The sequence below is a fragment of the Cygnus atratus genome, chromosome 11 (assembly GCF_013377495.2).
Source record: "Cygnus atratus isolate AKBS03 ecotype Queensland, Australia chromosome 11, CAtr_DNAZoo_HiC_assembly, whole genome shotgun sequence".
Classification (NCBI taxonomy): domain Eukaryota; kingdom Metazoa; phylum Chordata; class Aves; order Anseriformes; family Anatidae; genus Cygnus; species Cygnus atratus.
The window spans coordinates 5,144,347-5,163,778 of record NC_066372.1 but is presented as its reverse complement, the minus strand read 5'-3'; the positions used below and the strand labels follow the sequence as shown (position 1 = coordinate 5,163,778).

The following is a 19,432-nucleotide window of genomic DNA, read 5'->3' as shown; positions in this document are numbered from 1 at the left end:
GAGCTGGGCTTGTTCATATTGTAAATAACTGCAGTGCTCTGATTTCCAAGAAGAGTTCCTTCTTCCACAAGGGCTGATATTAGCAGGAAAATGCAATGTCTGTATTCGTTTAAACAAACAGCGTGCTTAAGATGAGGATTTTGGTCATTTCTCCAGTCTGATCAAAAAGTTACCCTACTAAAAATGAGAAAGAAGATATCTCAGGCGCTCTATCTCTTCTAAGGTTCAGGAAATGAGCTCCTCATAAATGTTTCAGCAAAGTCTCCCTCACTGTCATCCCCACAAAACATCAGCACCGTCTCACAGGGAAAGGAGGGAACAGTTTCTCTGTCTGCACATTGTAGGGGTGGCCATCATTTGTAACACTGTGAGCCACATACAACATTTGTCATAAGGCCAGCGACCATTCACCTTCATGCATTCATGCAATCAAAGGTTAGCCACACCATACCTGTTGTTGTTAACTGACCATGAGGTCTGTGGGAGGAAATACTTGGCGTGTGCATGCATGATGCCGAGTAGGAGAAAATCCCTGTCGACCAATTGGACTCTAAAGTGCTACTGCTATAGCAGGTAGCTTGTGCAAAGCCAGGTTGTTTCAGTGTAATAAACATTTAAAAACAGATGTAATGAACATTAGTGTGACAAGCTCATTCTACAAGGTAAGATGCATTTCACATCTCTCTCTGAGAGCTGATAATCCTATTCTTTCTCTAGTTCAAAGCCTTCTCCAGTGTGGAATAGGAGTTATGTAACATTTCTGGGTTGCAGATAACTCAACAAAAATCACTCATTTTTGATACGTGCAACTAACGCTGAGTATTTCAGAGACTAACATCTGGGGAAGCGTAGCATGGTGATACTTCTTAAAGAACTGAAGGACGATTAAACAGGTTTTATTTAGATTGTGGAAACCAGGCACGAATCTCAGACCAAGTGGTAGCAGTAATACATGAAGAGAATAAAGAAAAGGGTGAAAGAAGTCCAAGACAGATACACATTTTAAAGTAGCTGCTGCCCCATCACTCTGTGGCTTATCATTACCTCACCACTTTATCTTCCTGCCTGCTGTCTTAGCAAAATGGTAGTGAGAGGCACGGCTGTTACAAACCCCAGGATCACCCCCTTCAGACAGCAGACATATCACTAGAAGTAAAACCCAGATCTTTGTCAGCAATCCTGCAGACTCCCACCACTTGTAATCAGGAAGAATTTATACCTCCTAAAAGGACGTTAAGGATAGCACCACAGAGGCAGTTGTTGGATGATAACACAGGTATGCCAAGCACCGGCCAGCAGTCGTGAGCTGTGACAGTCTCCCACAAATATCCGGGGCTCGCATTAAGTCGTTGTAGTAGCAGGTCATCCTATAAAGAGGTTTTATAGGCAAAGACCCCTCCAGCATTTTTAGGTGTGTCATCCATATTATAAGCCACAGGTATAACAAAGCCATTAGTACCACTAACTTCAGACACTGTGTGGGAAACTAGGAACATGGCAGCACCACCTCGTCTCAGACAACCCCGTGAAGCCCGTGGTATTCCCTCCCAGGCACTCTTTGGCCTCTGCCGAAATCTTACACATACAATAGGCTCTTCTCTGGTTATCTTTTCCCTTGTAAAGAAAAAACGTGTTTTTAATGAACCTCCCAGCTTAATGCTGCTCTCACAACTTGTCCACTGCCACAGCTGAAGTCACAGTAAAGTAGGAAATACAGGGTTTTCAGGTCCTGCATTTTCATATGTACATATTGCATGGAAAGCCAGATCTTTCCCACAGGGGACACATCTCTTCATGCCTGGAGAAAATGAGGCATATTTTTTTTTTTTTTAGGCCTTCCTGATGTCAGGATTTGTCCTCAGAAAGAATTTGCTTATAGATAACGAACAAAAGGTTTACAAACAAGATCACATAGGAATACATATAGACATGGAAATTCTCTAACAGTCAGACTTATTAATAGATCTTAATCTCAGTGTATAATGAAGAAAAACAACAGTTCACTGGATCCTCCAATTACTTTGAGTTTGTCAACATATAAATCACATACATCTTTAAAATATGAAACCTCTCATTTCTGTTGTGGATAAAAACAATATACTACAACAAAGAAGAGTTCTAAAGAGAATGTTTTAAAAAGCTCTTTCCCTTTTTGTAAAATAATTTCTCACTTCCGCTAAATCTTTTATTTTCAGTTTTATTCTATATGCCATTGCCTGAGCCTTCTTACTAGAAAAAGATGCAGACCATAAAAAGCATTCAGTTCTGGGAGCACTTTGGAAAGATTTAGGCATACTAATTCCCTCAATTACTTCTTTAGATCTATTTTTAATCACAATTTTAAAACAATAAAAGTACCATTATACAATATTACAAAATATTTCAGTGTAATTCTGAATTAATTATGTAGCAGCAAGAAAGTCCATATTTATAAGTCTGATTTCCACATTTAGCTATTTAAACTCGCATCATCCTTTAACATGAAACCTCAGAATTAACAACGGTCTTCCTTTTGTGAGCCTAATTATCAATACCTTGCTATTAATAGATGAATTTCATACATATAGATGTACTTACTCTAAATATTTTTATGCTTCAGATACAGACATGATCCATTATTATGTGTCTCAAATCTCTTTTGCAAAGGTTCTATGGCATGCAAGATGTTCTTTTTACCGTTGGCTATGATCTCTTTTTCTTTGAAGGCCCCAAGAGTAGAGATTTAGAAAAAAGTCCTTAATAGGACCACACAGATGAAGACCCATATAGCACAAGCTAAAATTATTGTTTCAGCAATCTCATTCCCAAAGAGAATTTTTACCCTTCAGTAAGGTAATGATTACACCAACATCACTTTTGTGACAACAGGACTCACCAAAGCACTCTAAATCAAGCAGTGCTAGCTGCTGACAGCACACACAGGCTCACATACATGTTTCCCCTGCAACGAGACCTGGCTTTTCAGCACCTGCATGCTGCAAGTATCTGGACACTACACAACCCATTAAATCACAAATCCTTGCTACTGATTTCATTATTTCCTTAAACAACAAACAGCAAGGTCTTTGTACTAGAGATAGCTCTGCAAGACTTTGTAATTAGAAGAAAAACAGTCATGAGAAAATATACCATTTTTCATACTATTAGCATCATTTTTAACAACAAAAGCTGCACATACTCAGTTCATTCTGTTGGTTTAGATAAAGCTAATTCCCCAAATTACTTATGAACGTTTTAATTATATTATTTTTATTACCATGTAATGCTACACAACACAATGTCTCTCCACATTACAATTGATTTGTACATCATAAAGATAGCACGTATCTCCTATCTGCCTCTTTCATTCTTATCTTTAATAATGGGTTTATAATTTAGTATATTCTTTACCATTATTTTACTGTTTCTTAACTACAATACATTAGTTTGTCAGAGTGTAATTTGTTTTGACCAAATTTCCCTGAGTAATTTGAGAGGTGTAACTTATTTTTGGTTTTGCAGCAAAGAATTTCTGAAAACATACCGTGACTTTTTAGGACTAACTCTAATCTATTGTAAACAGTATAAATAGCAAGAAATCTACCCCTATGTCCCATCTCCATTCATATTAACATTTTCTTTTCTTTCGTCATTAGAATATAAACACGTCCTTAATTAAAAGTTATGTTTGCCCCTATTGCAGTTTTTTCTCTGAATTCTGTTAAATCTCTAAACAAAATCTTTGAAACCATGATCACTATAAATTTTCTTAAAATATAAAACAAATACATTTGAACCATGACCAAAGAGAATAAGTATAAATATATATATATAAGTATACACCAATACCGCTTAAGTATCATTTGTGATACTAGCTTTTAAGTGATATAAACACACACATAATGTATATACATTTATTTCTTTTTCTAGTACTCTACTATAGTCACACAATCCAAATAATTCTGAGGATTTCCTAAAAAATAATCTGTTTCACTGTGAATGCAACTTCGACATTCTAAGTATGAAAATAGATTTTGAAAACATATCTCATTTTTCATATTTACTCCTTTTCCAGTTAGTTCATGCATCTTATGCAGGAGGCAATATTAAAATCTGAAATCAAAATATTTAACTAACATTTACTCAAGAACAAAAATGTAGGTATGCGTCACTCATTATATAACCAATACCACTTCTGTTACGCTTGTCAGTGTAGGACTGCAACTATAACATCATTAAGCACAATACATTTTCCGATTCTAACAAACAGATAAACCTAATTCAAGAAGGACAACTGTTTTATTAGGAAGATTCCCAGATAGGATAAATATAAAATACAAGGTACTTACAGTGAATTCACAGAAATCAATGCTATCCAGACTTTTGCTTCTGTGTATTCTCCCTTTTATTCTTCTTAAAGAAGGCTTTCCCTGACTTACACTACAGGTAGCACCATTGGGATTTTCGGAAGATGGAGTTACCCTGCCAAACAAAAAGAGCCACGTATCAGACAAAGAAATTATAATTTTATTTATATTTTAATATACATTTGCAATTAATACTTTTGCTTAAAGTAAATAATGTACAAGAGAATAAACATATGGTCATGTTACACAAACAAGGGTCTCAATCCAAACTTTAGTTTTCAATCAGTAAGTGCCAAAATAAGACTACAAAAGCATGTAGAAACCTAGCTCCCATTAAGTCTACCACTGCTTGCAGGTTTAGTCATCTGTACATTTTCTGTAAAAATGTAAGAAGTATCAAAAAAAACAGACTACAGAGAAATATATTTTGAAAAAATAAAAGGAATATTTTTCCCTATTATTTCAGTGGAAAACTGAGTTCTGTGATACATGTTGATAGTCTGTCAGTTAAATCAGCAGGAGCCTGGCAGAATTTGGCTTTTGAGCTTTTCTAGTTTGAGCGCTAATGGTACTTCAGCTGCTCTAGTAATGAATAATGATGAACGATAACAAAATGAAAAGGATCTATTAAAGCCATAGAGGTAATATATTAAGGAAATACAGTTTATAAGTTATTTCATCACATTAGTAGTCTAAATATAGTCCTAAGGGAGTTCATAACTGAAATATTTTGAGTAAGTAATCCATATTTCAAGGAGCTTGTTGGAAGTTGTTACTGAGTAAAAGTAAGTGGGGTTAACAATTAACTAAATGTACTAAGTTTTGAAAGTTCGGTATTTTAAACACAAAACACTCTCTAGTCAGTCTGACACCACATTAGGAATGCTTTATTTCAGCAAATACGCACATCTGAAAAAGGAAGAGTCTTACTGAGCAGATTGTCTTTTGGGGATAATTTCTCAACTGCAGACATAAGAGGCCACAAAAAGTAATGTGTGCACGTGTGCGTCCATACACATTTATCTCTATCTATCTGTTTTGCATTTCCCAAGAATTTGGACAGCAGATCAGTGGTTTTCTCTGTAACCGTTACGATTCCTGTCCCCAAAAAAATTTAAGTATATTTTTTCATTTTTGTTTTTACTTGGAATTAATGGCTTTGGTATGCACAGAAGTGCTTTTCCAAATGATGAAGAGAGGTGGAAATGTCTTTACATATGCACATCACCGGAAAAGGACTTTGCATAGAGTGGGCCGCATTAACACAAAAGAAAAAATCCAAAGTACAAAATACAAAAAACACAGGCTGAATACACTTGCATGGTCACGGGGACTCTGAGGTCTATGTGAGGTCTGCTTCATCTTGAACTTTTAAAATTTCTTATTCAATTTATAAAGACCTTCATATTTGTTAAATTACTGTGATACCAAATTGAGATTTTGTTTTCATATGGCTAAGTTTTTCGGTTTTTACACAGGCACACGTACACACACACAGCTTGCTATCAGTTCCCTTGACGGTACAGTAACTTATTTTAGACATTTTTCTCCTTGGGTTAATTTACTTCTGGGCTTTCAACTGCAAAGACACATAGTATTTTCTAAATCATCATTTAACTATTATATTCAGACATATATAAATTTCTTGCTCAAACTACACCAGCTTTTTGGTATAATTACATATGGATTGAATTGTGAGAAAGATGCCTGGCTACTACTGTACTACAATTGTCCACAGGAACTAAAAAAAATGCGACGGATTCCTTGCTAAAATGTCCTAAAGAATTACTTGGACAAATTTCCAAAGAGAGACAGTTGCTCAGTTGCAACTCCTGTTCGCAGACAAAGAGTGACACTCTCAGAGATGGTATATTTCAGTTGTATGAATGTATCTTTCGGACACCTTACAGATCTCTGCAAACACTTCTGGTAAAGTTAACCCAGATGAACATAACCATACATCTTCTGACTCCATGCCAAACACAGACCTTGGAGCCCACAAAGAGATCCACTGCTTTCACTTCAGCTAGGTCTGGATTCAGTCTCTCTCCAGAGAACGTTTGAGGGTTGCCTATTTCAGTACTTACCACTTGGTCATTATGTCTTGATGTTCACCTCTGTCCAATTAAATGCTTAACATGTTAGACTAATGACTTTCTTCCTTAAATTTAATAGAAAAGTTCTTGAACAACTGTAAGCTGCGCTGGACTTTTCTTAATTTTGATTTATTTTTCAAACCCCTTGTTTTTGGGCCTTGCCTGTAAATGTACATCTGTCTTTAAACTTTAAGTCTTTTAACGTTTTCTCATACTAAGAAGACTTTAAAAAAATAAAAAGAACTAAGAAAAACGAGATGTGAAAGACAAACATTTAAAAATAACAGGCTAATCAAAGTGATGTAGTTTGTACAAAGAACTAAACTAATGACTTATTTTGAAGGCCCTTCCACTTGGGAGCTCCATTCTTAAAAACCACTTGAAAAAACTGCAAGAGAGGAGCATAATTTGCTGCCTCTGGAATACATACATCATTTTGTTCAGCTGGAGAATAAATGATGGAGATTACTTACTAGCTTCTATGGTTCCAAATCCTGCTTTAAAAATCACATTTAACTTCAAAGTATTATTTTGTGGGAAGGAATATCACAGTTCAAATATTGCCTGCATTTTTTTTTTATAAAATCCCTAACTTCACTGTGTCTTTCACAAATAAATAAAGCAATATTTAACCAACTATAGGAAAACCTAATCAATATCACCAGTGGGAATCTGGAAGCTTTGCACTATATGCTGCTTAAATGAAGTAAGGCATCCACATGTACAGAAGGATGTTTTTTGACTCTATGGCTGATTAGGAAATTTTGGGACAAATGTAAAGAAATTAAATATCAGCTTCTCCTGTGCCTCTGCTAATCCTCTAGTTCAAAGTGCAAAGAGAAGCACTAACAGATCTGATGCAGACTTGGATCTATGTCGCCCGCCCTCTCAGAACACTGGATGCAGCAACAAAACCCTCAAGAACTGCAGTAACACGGGTACAGCACTGCAGCAGCAGTTTCAGCTACTGGAAAATCCCACAAGGAATAAGACCCCAAAATGAACTCTATGAAGTTGTAATATAAACAGGAATGTTAGTTTCGGTGAGTCAAAATTCATGAAAAAAGGTGTTTGAGTTCGACTTGAAACTAAATTTCACATAAATCTGATATACAGATTTTTTAATTATTCTTACATTTCAATCTTGCTTTGTGTTCTCAACGTTTCCATTGTAACTAGAGAAACCAAGTTTGTTTTTTCATTTTTTTTTCTTTTTTTTTTTTTTAACGTACACTGAAACTATCATGCAATACTACAATTCTGGCATCTGGACCTCTAGCTAAAAAAAAATTAAATTAAATTACTCATGAAAGTTGACACATCTGATTACCTCCTACCTCCATTTTTTGTTTGTCTGGTTTAATTAAGACAAAATTTCTGAGTGAGTTGCTAAGTCACTGGCTGTAGTACAGGGGTACAGAGGAATTATCACAGGTGAAGGCAGGAAGATTTCTAAGAGCCCTTTTAAAATGTCTGCATCTCATCAATTAATACAAGGCAAGCACTCCTGAATCAAAGCTTAAGAATAAGATCTTCAAAGCAGCCTACAGTTTTAAAAAGTTGAATATAGCATCCAGATCTTGGAAGGGTGTGAGCAGTTCTGAATGCCTTTTTTGAAATGTGCTGTTTCTGCTCATTGAAGAATGTGTTCAATATCCTGGAAACATAACAGCTTTATAGTGTGGCTTGTCTGGAGACTCCTAAATTAAGGCACCCCAGTTCGCTAATTTCTGGAAATTTTATTCGAGTAAAATTGGATGACTCTGTAAATCCCACCTTGAGCCAGAGGCCCTTGTTTATTATCCACAACACTTAAAATGGTGTCATTGACCTTGCTAGTCCCTGATCAGCTATCAGATTACATAACTGTGACTCTGAATTATTTCCCTAGTTGGTAAAATAAGCAAAAACATTAATATACTTTCAGTATTTGTGTTCCACTGATAAACAAGCTAGCCTAACAAAGTACTAGGCAACAGTTTCTTCATCACATCACATCAATGGCTAATGACTTAATACACACTGTAATGTAATTAGGTGGAATGTATGTAAAATAGCATAGTTTTTATTATTTAAAAAGGTACTTCTATGCTACTTGCACACAATTACAATTTATAACAAGCGTCAATATTACCTAACTTTTTTCTATAGCTAGAATTTGGCTTAAATGGCTAAACTAGCATTATTTTAGAGAGAGCAGTTAGACTCAAGAGGTTTTAAAAATGCAGAAAATTCTCTTAATATTTAGTGATTTACAGTTTGGAACTCTAATCTATAAGAAGTCATATAGAAGACTACCTATATAATTAAATGTCTTGAAATGAAACATTTTCTGTATTTGTTTTCTGAGTGTAGTATTAATGCTATAGCTAAGGCAGGGAGGACAAATCTTTGACAACGATATATCCTCAACAAGACTTACAGTGACATAACTACTAGTTTTCACATCCTGCAAGTGGTCTACCCATCTTAGTAAACAGCACTGAGGTACTTGTGGCAAATGGTTACTACAGATGGTCACACAATGTGTGAGTCTGAAACTTCTTTGAAACTCCTATCTCTAGAAGTTACACACATCTCAGCTGAGAGATGTGTAAAATTTCTGTGTTTGTGCCCTCCTATTAGAAGACAGGCTTCCCCAGTACGACAGCGAGGATGTCAGCCGGGCTCAGCTGAAGGTGACCAGTATGCCTCCTGGCTCCATCAAAAGGCTGGAAAAGCTGAAAACGCTCCCACTGATCTGCCTGCAAGACCTAACATTTATAGTCACTCAGTATTTGTTTGGAAAAAAAAAAAAAAAAGCCTAATATGGAGCAATGACTAGCATCACTGAACAGTCACCTACTACACATAATTCTTGTGTATCTGCAGATACCTCCAGATATAAGCACAGCATCCTGCCTTCATCAAAAAAGGTATCAGTTAATTTGCAACATGAATACATCCTTACAATGTGCTAAACTGAGACCATTATTCCCATTTCAAGCAAATATTAACAACCAGTAATCAAAAAAGGGTAACGGCCATTCTGGCAATCTGTATTTTTCCACATACTTCTGTAGAGACACCCAAGATGTTGAATCTTTGCTGCTTTATTTCTCTTATGTTGAGGTGATTTTTTCCTTAATTTGATATTCTAAATATGATTCTCTTTAGAAGTGACACTTTTCTCCCTAGGGATAGTCCTAATGATAAAACAGGCATCCTTCATCATCAGCCTGAACTTTGAAGCCCAGTCCCCAGCCTGAACACAAAGACCCTGAGTCAACAAAGCTTTTAGATCAGCGCTTAATTCCAGATAGGCTAGTTACTCTTCACTGATTTCAAGTATGTTTATTCATCCGCTTGAAAATAAATGTGCCCATGGAATATCTTACAAGAAGCAGCTATCATTAACATTCAGGCTTCTTTATCACACATTCGCTTAACAATAGCACCAATAAGATCAAGCAAAATTCAAATTCTGTAGCGTACTGCTTCTGCATTCTTTTCTGCAACCTATAGATTACCTCAGTCAACCACCAATCATTTTTAAAAGATAAGGGAAATGCAAACATGGAATAGCCTCAGCCACTCCCATAATATTTTTTGTAATGAAAACACATCAGCAACTGAGCTTTTTGCCTTATTTCATGACTCCATTTTCCTTTGTGCCAAGGGCAGCAGAGGGAGCGGCCCAAGCAGAGACCTTTCAAAGCAGAGGCAAATGCTGTAAGAAACATGAGAATATTAATGGGAATTATTAGAGTTGCCAGAATATGCCCTGCTATTTTTTGTTTGGTTGGTTGGTTGTTTTTTTTCCCCCCGTTCCTTCTCCCTTTAGGAGAGAAATATTATTTTCAGTGTAGCAGGAAATATGGTGGATTTGTATAGATCCCCTTAACTACATGATTTATCATTTCCTATTCTAAAAGAATTTAGGTTGCAGATATCGGGATTCCAGTAAATATTGATGTCCATTTAGTGTTTTAAGGTGCTCCCAGGACAGCAGTTAGTTTTTCTTAAATTCATTAGCAAATGCACTAATCCATGTTGCACTCACCCTTAAAAAATAATAATAAAATAATAATAATAAAAGCTATCAACAGATGTTGACCAATAAAATCCTGCATTGTCTTACCAAGGTGAAAGAAACTGTCATACAGTTTTCAAGGTGTGAGTTACCACATTCCGAATTCTTAATTTTGTTTCTGTAATAACTGGTCTAGCTAAGGCACGGTGCTAGTATGAAGGTTTTACAATTTGAAAAACTCCATAAAACAACCCATTTCACAGTGGAAATTAGAGATTCAGAAGAAAAGTACTGATTATGTACCACTTACAACTATTTTAAATGTAATGCACCAGATAATACTCTACTCCGGGGGAAATAAAGGTAGTGCTCCAAAGCAGTATTACTGTACAGCCTCAAAAAACAAAACCTTCTGTCCAGAAAGAAGTTCATCACAGACAGAAATACTGCAAGCTTCTCATGTTGCCTCAGCCCTGACCTGGAAGGAGGTTCCTGCTCTGAACAAAGACAGTTTATTGCCTTGATAGACTCTGCTAACTGGCAGCATTATGACAGTGGTTTTTGTATCCAGATACAGCCCTCCCAGCAAGGCCGTTAAGAACATCCTACTCATCTCATTTAGGTTCCTATGTATTAGATTACAATGCCTCACAAATGCAGGAAAAGGTCTGAATCAGCAGTATGGGACTCCAGCAACTTCGTTCATCACCAGGTCCAAAATTCTCCTGTCTCAACTAAACCTCCTCATAAAACAATCAAGCTCCACATTAAGCACAGTCAAGTTCCCATCTCCACCACTCTCCACTGTGAGCCTGTGGCACAGCTTCCTTCTATTCTGGCCAGCTCTCTGTTTTATATCCAGCTACTTTATACCAACTTACTATTAACCCACAATGAGATATCATTGCCCATCTTTTTTGCTTTCATTCGTACCTCTGCCTTCAAGCATCACAAAAAGAACTTAGATTTTGGGAGGGAAAGCAGGAGAAAATTGGAGTGACAGATGCTCTATAAAGAATGAACCATTGCTGGTACCTTTTTCATTTTCATTCAGTAGGATTCAGGTGGATTATCTCAACCAACAAAAAGATGAGCATTTTAACCCTTTTTTATTAAATTATGTCTTTTGCTTCCACTTTCAATACGTATTAAAACCTCAAAGAACTTGTGAAGCTGACTGGTTAAACAAAATGCTGTTTCTTTTGTTGTTGTTGTTGTTGTTCTGCTACTAAATAAAAAGAAACAAAAAACAGCATCCTTTGATTATAAAATGAGTTGATTTATACATTTTCTTTATGCACCTTGGAGATTCCCAAAGAGCTAGTCCTGGAATACACTCTTGTTTTCTATGTTGGAAACATACAAGAATATTGCATTGATTTTAGTATTAATATACTCTTCACTCAAATATCTGCTTTTTCTTAATGGGTGATTTGATACAGACTAAGCTTTAAAAAAAATTTACATGACAAAGTATCCTTAAGCCTTTCTCTAAATGCATCAGAGAATAGCATTTCATACAAGAGCAGAAATTCTATCCACAAAGATAATGCCTAATGTTATTAAAGTTCTCCAAGGAAAAGTGACTACATATTATCATGTCACCTATTAATAAGAATATCCCAGAGACATGATCTCAAATCTTAAATAATCTATACATATCCCTAAAATTAAGAAAAGAAATAATCTTATTTTTCCCTAACACTCTTAGTCAACTAAATCTTCGTAAGGCATAGCATTGCAGCAACATTCAGACAAGTTAGAAATGTTACGAAATGCAATGCTTATAGTACGTATTAGTGGGAATCCACTATCTTGTTTTGCTTTCCCTCAAAAAGCACATTAATTTTGCCATGAAACTAGGCAATACAGAGCTGATCTAACTACAACTGAAGACATCAGATAGAAGTTGAATAATGTCCTTTCAGACTTTAAATGTACGCAAATATAAATAGCTTCACTTGAACATGTCAGTAAAGAAAAAATTTCCAAGGAGACACGGGAAATATAAAACAGAAGAAGTGTTAGCATTATATTACCCATAATTAGACTTTCAAATGAAGTAAAATATCGATATATGAAACATGCTGCTGCACACAGTCAAGGAAAGCGTTTGGGGAAAATACAATAGGTACGGTAGTGGCACTTTATGTAACTTACATAATCAAAATCAAACCACTGCATACACTGTAAAACCTTTTGATTTGATTAAATGTAATAAAACTTATCAGCATGTCAACAGATTTTTGTCTAAGACTACATTTGTACATTACAGTTAGTATGAACAGATTTGCCAAACTGCTTTTTTCGGCAAGTCATTGAGCAAGATTTGGAATTTACGACATAGCTCATTAGGTGCACAGTGTTTCTTCAAGTGATGCATTTGCTTGACATTGTGAATGCTAGCTGATAATATGTATATATATAGAGAGAGTGAGTATAAGACACATTCTGCAATTAAGGTAATACCCATATTTGTTGCAACTGCCGATGTAAATGTTTCTGTTCATGGGTTACCTATTTTTAAGCAGTGTGACCTACCCTGCCTTCTATGACACTTCACTTTCCTTCACTAGGAACGTTTAAGTCCAGTGAAAGAAAACCATATGAGCATCACCACCTAAAATGTCACTCTTAGTCTTTTATGGATAACAAATCCTCAGCGTACGAATTCTTCCTTGGCATTTTCCCCCCAGAAAACCTGACTTGACAAGTTCACGGATTTTCTCCTCGCGATTTGCCCCGGCGGCGACACGCGTCCCAGTGCCTCAGCCAGGCTCCCAGTGCCCGGGCATCGCAGTGCCATATGCCTGTCGCTGCCCTACTCACCCACATTACACAATTACACTTTCATACATTTTTCATGGCACATTGTTGATTCAACCAGAAAAATCAGTTCAGCGCGCCCACCGGCAAGCCAAAAAGCCACCGTCGAGGAAGGCGAGGCAGGATTTCGGTGCGACCTAGGGCTGCCCACAGCGCGGCCCGCCGGCAGCCCCGCACCGCTCCTCGCCCCCCGGGCGCCCCTCGGCGGGGTGCCCCTGCCCGGCGGCGGCGCCTCACCGGCAACCGGGGCCGAAACCGGGGCCGGCCCGGCCGCCGGGCCCCCGCCGGGGCAGCGGGGAGCGGGGAGCGCGGCAGCGGGCGGGCGGCTCCGGGCGTGAGGCGCGGACAGCTCCTCGGGCGGCACCAGCGCCGCGCTTTGAGGCGACGGCCTCGCAGCTCGGCGCCGCGGGGATGCCGCCGGCGGCCCCGGGCCCGCAGCGGGTCCCGGCACGGAGCTCTCGACCCCGGCCCCGGTCCTAGAGGGCAGCCCCCGCCCGCCCGCCCCGACACGGCCCGGCCCGGCCCGGCCCGCAGTGCCGCCGGCCCGCTTTGTGCCTACTCACCACAGCTTCCTCTTTAAGGGCATCAGACTGCCCCTGTTGGAGGCGGTCACCCCTATGGCCATCTGCAAGACAGTCAGGTATTTCTGATACTTCATTTTGCCGTCGCCCCCCCTGTCCCTGCCTCGTCCCCGCCGCCGCCACCGACAGAGTCTCTCCAGCCGCTGCATGCAATCATCAAATTTTTATTTCCAGGCATCTGCCGTCCCTGCGTCGCGCTCCTTCCCCTCCTCCTCCTCCTCTCCTCCTCCTGCCGCGCTCCCTCTCTCTGTGCCCCCCCAGCTCACGCTCTCCTCCTCCTCCTCCTCCTCCTCCTCCTCCTGCCGCACTCCCTCTATCTCTGCCCCCAGCTGACGCTCTCCGCCTCCCGCCGCGCTCCCGCCATCCGTGCCCGGGCTGACGCTCTCCTCCGCCTCCCGCCGCGCTCTGCCCTCCCCCCGGGCCCACGCTCCTCTCCTCCTCCTCCTCCTGCCGCTGTCGCACTCCCTTTCTCGCAGCCCCCCGCCTGCCGCCGCCCCGTGCCTCTCCCGCCGCGGGCCTCCCGCCCGCCCCGCGCTTCGCCCCCTCACCTGCGCCGTCCCTCCGCTAGGCCCGACGCCCCCCTGCTGCCCCCAGGCCGGGCCGCAGCCGCTCCTCCCCTGCCCCGCAAGGCGAGCGGCCCTTAACCGCCATCTCTGCCCGCTGCCGGGCACCGAGCCGCCGCCGCCCGGCCCGGTTACCTGGGCTCTCCCTCCCCCGCCCATGCGGCGCCGCTGCCGCTCTGCCCTCCGCCATCAGCGGGGCGCCATGCCGCAGCCCGCCGCCTGCCCGGCCTCGCCTCGCCTCCCGGCAGCGCCCCGAGGTAGCCCCGTGTTATTTTCGTCCTCGCCTCCCGGCCGACATTGTGGCTTGAGGTTGGCGGTCACCGAGCGGCGTGAGGGAGACGCCTCACCGCCCGCCGGGGCGGCCCTGCGGAGGCGGCGAGGGGAAAGGGGAGCGGCAGGGGCGGTGAGGTCAGGTGAGGGGAAGGTGAGGACGAGGTGAAGGTGAGGTGAGGATGGAGGTGAGGGAAGGGTGAGGGTGACGTGAGGCTGAAGGTGAGAGTGAGGATAGAGGTGAGGTGAGGATGGAGGTGAGGTAAGGATGGAGGTGAGGGTGAGGTGAGGATGAAGGTGAGGGTGAGGGGAGAATGAAGGTGAGGTGAGGATGGAGGTGAGGTGAAGGTGAAGACGAAGGTGAGGTGAGGATGAAGGTGAGGTGAGGTGATGATGAAGGTGAGGGTGAGGTGAGAATGAAGGTGAGGTGAGGATGGAGGTGAGGTGACGGTGAAGATGAAGGTGAGGTGAGGATGAAGGTGAAGTGAGGATGGAGGTGAGGGTGAAGGTGAAGATGAAGGTGAGGTGAGGATGAAGGTGAGGTGAAGGTGAAGATGAAGGTGAGGTGAGAATGGAGGTGAAGTGAGGATGAAGGTGAAGTGAGGATGAAGGTGAAGATGAAGGTGAGGTGAGGATGAAGGTGAGGTGAGGTGAGGATGAAGGTGAGGTGAGGATGGAGGTGAGGTGAAGTTGAAGATGAAGGTGGGGTGAGGATGTAGGTGAGGTGGGGGTGAAGGTGAAGGTGAAGATGAGGATGAAGGTGAGGGTGAGGTGAGGCACGGCATGGAGGTGGCTGGCTGCTCTGGGCTGGCAGGACAGTGCAGCAGCGGGAGCAGCACCCCCAACCAAGCCTCCTCCAGGAAAAGGCGCGGCGTGAGGTGGCTGGAGTGCAGCTCCCCACTGCAGCAAGACCCCTAAGTGATGGGGTTGTGAAGTCCCCTATAAAAAGCCTACTAAGCCCACAGGAAAGAGAGGACAAACCTTCCCTCCTGACATTTTTTTCACACACGAGGAAAACTGAAGTGTGTTTGAAAACCAAGATAGGAATCAAATGTTTTTTACAGGGCTACCCACCTTCTGGGTACTTCAGCAAAAATCACTGAAAGCATAACTGTGTAATGGCCTTATGTGTGACAATTATTACAACTTTAATCTGTTTTTTTGCCCTACTACTCCAGTTCTGCATTAAGAGCTGTAGAAGATCCCACTTTTGACAAGTGTTTTTGGAATTCATTCAAAATATGATCAGAGAGACCCATTCAGTGCAGACACCCCTGAAGTGAAGGGCAGAGGGCTGACCTGTTGATCAACAGCAGTTGAAAATATTTTGGCTAGAAATAGCTGGTGACTGTGCTTTGGCAGGAAGCTTCAAGGTATCCTTAACTCACATTTGAAATGCTGTCAATCTAAAGTAATATGGAAAACCCACTAAAACAGGTCAAACTTTTTCTAAGCTGTTCTGTAGGTGTTCTGATATTTATGTGAAGAAATAGTATATTTTGGCTGTTCCCGCACTGCTTAAGTATGTAGATGTAGATATTCTGCAAATTGCAGATATGAGCAAATCCATGCTGAAGTGACAACTTTCATTAAGATGCTGTAATATAATATGTAATAAATATGAATTGTAATACTTACCCAGAGTAGATGTCCCAGGCAGGCACCATCAGCTAGGAAAAATACTGTGAACATTGTCACCTTGATTATTTTTTAATGTAATATATATCTTAAGACTACAGTAGGCAAGAGTACAGAGAAGGTAAATATATTACTTGTAAACACATCAGATTTGTATTAGAAACATATGATAAGAATTGTTTTACTGTAGTTAATGATATGAACAGCTTTGCATTTTCAGTGTAGAAATAAGATGTGTAGAAACGTCCCAAAATTGTATGTTTAATTAAATATTTAATTTATATTTAATTAAAAATTCAAATGCCAGCTCAATGGCCGCCTGCACATCTACAACACACGAGATTCTACTCATGGGTTTCTTTGTCTTTTGAGAGATCAAGCACTAAAAGCAATGAGGGATGGTTAACTTGAAATGATTAGGAAGGTTAAGGAGTAGGAACTAATTTTTGTCTTTAAACAATGCTAGTACTACACTATCTTCTATAGACAGAACATCAAATCTGTTTGAAAACCCATGGAGATCATTTTTTGCCTTAAAATAAAAAAAAACTATAAAAACGACACATTGTTTTCTCCTGCTGTGCATCCAGTCATTACTTCACCGAAAAAAAGCTTGCTGCCCACACAAGTTATGACAGAATGAGTGTGGGCTGGATTTTACTCTCACCATCATTAGCAGAATGTTAGCTACATTATAATTGAAATAGTCATTTACACTTGTGCAGTCCTATTGAGAAAATCATTTACACCTTGAAATGCTAGGAAATGCTGACTAAAAGGATGAGACTGTATTGTTTTGAATATCACAATTCAATGTGAATGTTATACCTCTCATAAAAATATATATTATCATTATCTCATATTGAAACTTTTAAGATAAAAATCTACTCTTCATCCATTTGTAGTGGTAGAATTTTTTTAGATAAGAGAATCTAAGGATGCAAGGGAAGCAAAGTTTATTTGAAAGCTGATAAAACAGGGAGAAGCAGGTAAGCTTTGAGAGTCCCCAAACATTGCTTTTCCCATTTTTATAGTGGCAGATTTGGGACGTACATTTATTTTAAGCATCTATATACAAAGGTGTTAAGAAATGTGCCAACAATGCTTTGCATAAAGACTTAAAATGGAACCTGGCTGCATATTCAGATCTTTATTCAACATTTTGAAGTCTGGTTAGTGATTTCTATTCTTAATTCAATAGTACTTCGTAATTCTTTTTAAATTAGCAAAATAATTACTGCTATTTCAGATTTAGCTCTATAGTTTTCAATGATTATACTGTTAATCTGGTACTAACAAATTAACTTTTGTACTGTTTATATATCATCAGTAGTTCTTGATGTATGTTGCAGAGAAAAAACGTAATAAAGAAATGTTATCCTCTAGCTTTAATTGCAATTATTTCTGATTCTCTCAGACCTGTTCCTTCTTAGTGCTACTCCATTATATATCTCCTTTAAGAACATCGTATTTTAGGCACATATTTTTTGTATAGCTGAAAAAGTAAAACAGTCCTGCCTTTCTTGCCTTTCAGATGAAGAGCCTATTTTTAACAGGAGTCAGTCAGCCGCTTCCAGATTAGCGTAAGCGTCCAGACATCCCACTGTTACCTCTGAGGCCTGTGTGGACCCATTAGCTGAGTTAAGGCCACAATTTATGCAGCAGATATCCCTGCAACAGAGGCAGTCTGGTCATATTTGCTGTTGTCTTTGCAAACTCATTCTGTCTGATGAGATACACTCTCCTTCACTACAGAAAGATGAAAGCTGCTTACATTTTTTTGAACCTAGCATACATTCAAAACACAATTCAAGTCCAATTTAATTACTTCAGGTTAACATAGATGATTCATAGCATGTTTGTTGGTTGTTTTTTTTTTTTTTTTCAGTACAAAATCACACAGAGACATAATAATTTCTTAATTCTATTTGCTTAGGTAACTTAACTGCAGACTTTACCTTAGAACAAACTCTATAATACATCTATTACTTGCAATCGTCAACACCCCTTTTTCTTCTGAAGTCAGTCCCTGGTATGACCTTCCAATGCACTTCGTGGCTCTGGAAGAACATACTGCTCTTTCAGTTACAAGTTACAATATTAGTATGACTGGTACACTTGAACAGACATGTGGCTGCCCCACATTCCACTCATAATAGTATGTTTATACTAGCGTGATGATGTGTATAGCAGTAGATAGACAGGCCCCGAGAAGGTGGAGATTAATGCCAGTATGTGTTACCGAATTTTGGCCCATGTGTTGGTGTTTATAGGTGGGGAGTGGGCTGTTGTCAACAGTGGGAGACAGACTGGCTGCAACTTAGAGCATGCCACTGAGACAGCTGTGCATTGGCAGCTCCTATCAGCTGCAGAGCACTAAGAATAAGAGTGTAATGGTGGTCTACCTAATGCTATCTTCATTCTAAGCTTTGTCTATCATCTTTTTCAATCTTAGTATTGTTAGAATATATATGAGATTTCAGATAGTGCAAAGCAAGATTTTACAGTATTATCTACTTCTGCTGATTTTATATGTGATTTAAGTAAGCTCATCACTTATCTTCCTTTCCTTTATCATTAGCACATCACACATCCCTGTAGTGCCAGTTGTCACTAGCTGCCATCCTTTCCAAACTCTCACCTGCGTCACTCAGTCTTGACTAAACTCACAGGAGGTGGAGAAATTAAGGTCTGACTCAAAAGACTCTCTGGAGACATTACAGAAATGCACTTTTGAAAGTTTAGGGTACACTTGATATATATATATATTTTTTCAGATAATGTATTTTTTTCTGCAACAATGTGAGGAGGAAGAAACCATATCTTTAACTGGTATAGCTTTGCTGGCAAAAAAGCAAAAATATTCATTTTTACTGATTTAGCTTATTTTTTTCAGCAAACCTGCATAAGCTACACTGTCTGGCAAAAATAAATAGATAGATAAATATCTTACAAGAATAAAAAGCATTGTCATTGGTAATATAATGGCCACATCAGCAACTTTTGAGGGTAGATTAGGTCTTAATAGTAAATTTTAACCTCTCGGGTGCGTTCATTTTTTAGTCTGTCAAAACTGTTTTAGAGCTAAAGCAGACATCAA

At 39.8% G+C, this 19,432-nt stretch overlaps 1 protein-coding gene across 1 annotated transcript in view; it reads right to left on the bottom strand.

Moving 5' to 3' along the window:
- TJP1 (tight junction protein 1) overlaps nt 1-14,603 on the bottom strand; it is a 164,207-nt gene extending 149,604 nt beyond the window's left edge. Inside the window, exons 1-3 of the mRNA XM_035553837.2 lie at nt 14,560-14,603; nt 13,844-14,004; nt 4,329-4,461 (exon numbers count right to left, since the gene is read on the bottom strand). Of these exons, the coding sequence (XP_035409730.2) occupies nt 4,329-4,461; nt 13,844-14,004; nt 14,560-14,583 (318 nt within the window). The 5' untranslated portion in view covers nt 14,584-14,603. The remainder of the gene's footprint in view (nt 1-4,328; nt 4,462-13,843; nt 14,005-14,559) is intronic.
- Nucleotides 14,604-19,432: the final 4,829 nt, after the last annotated feature.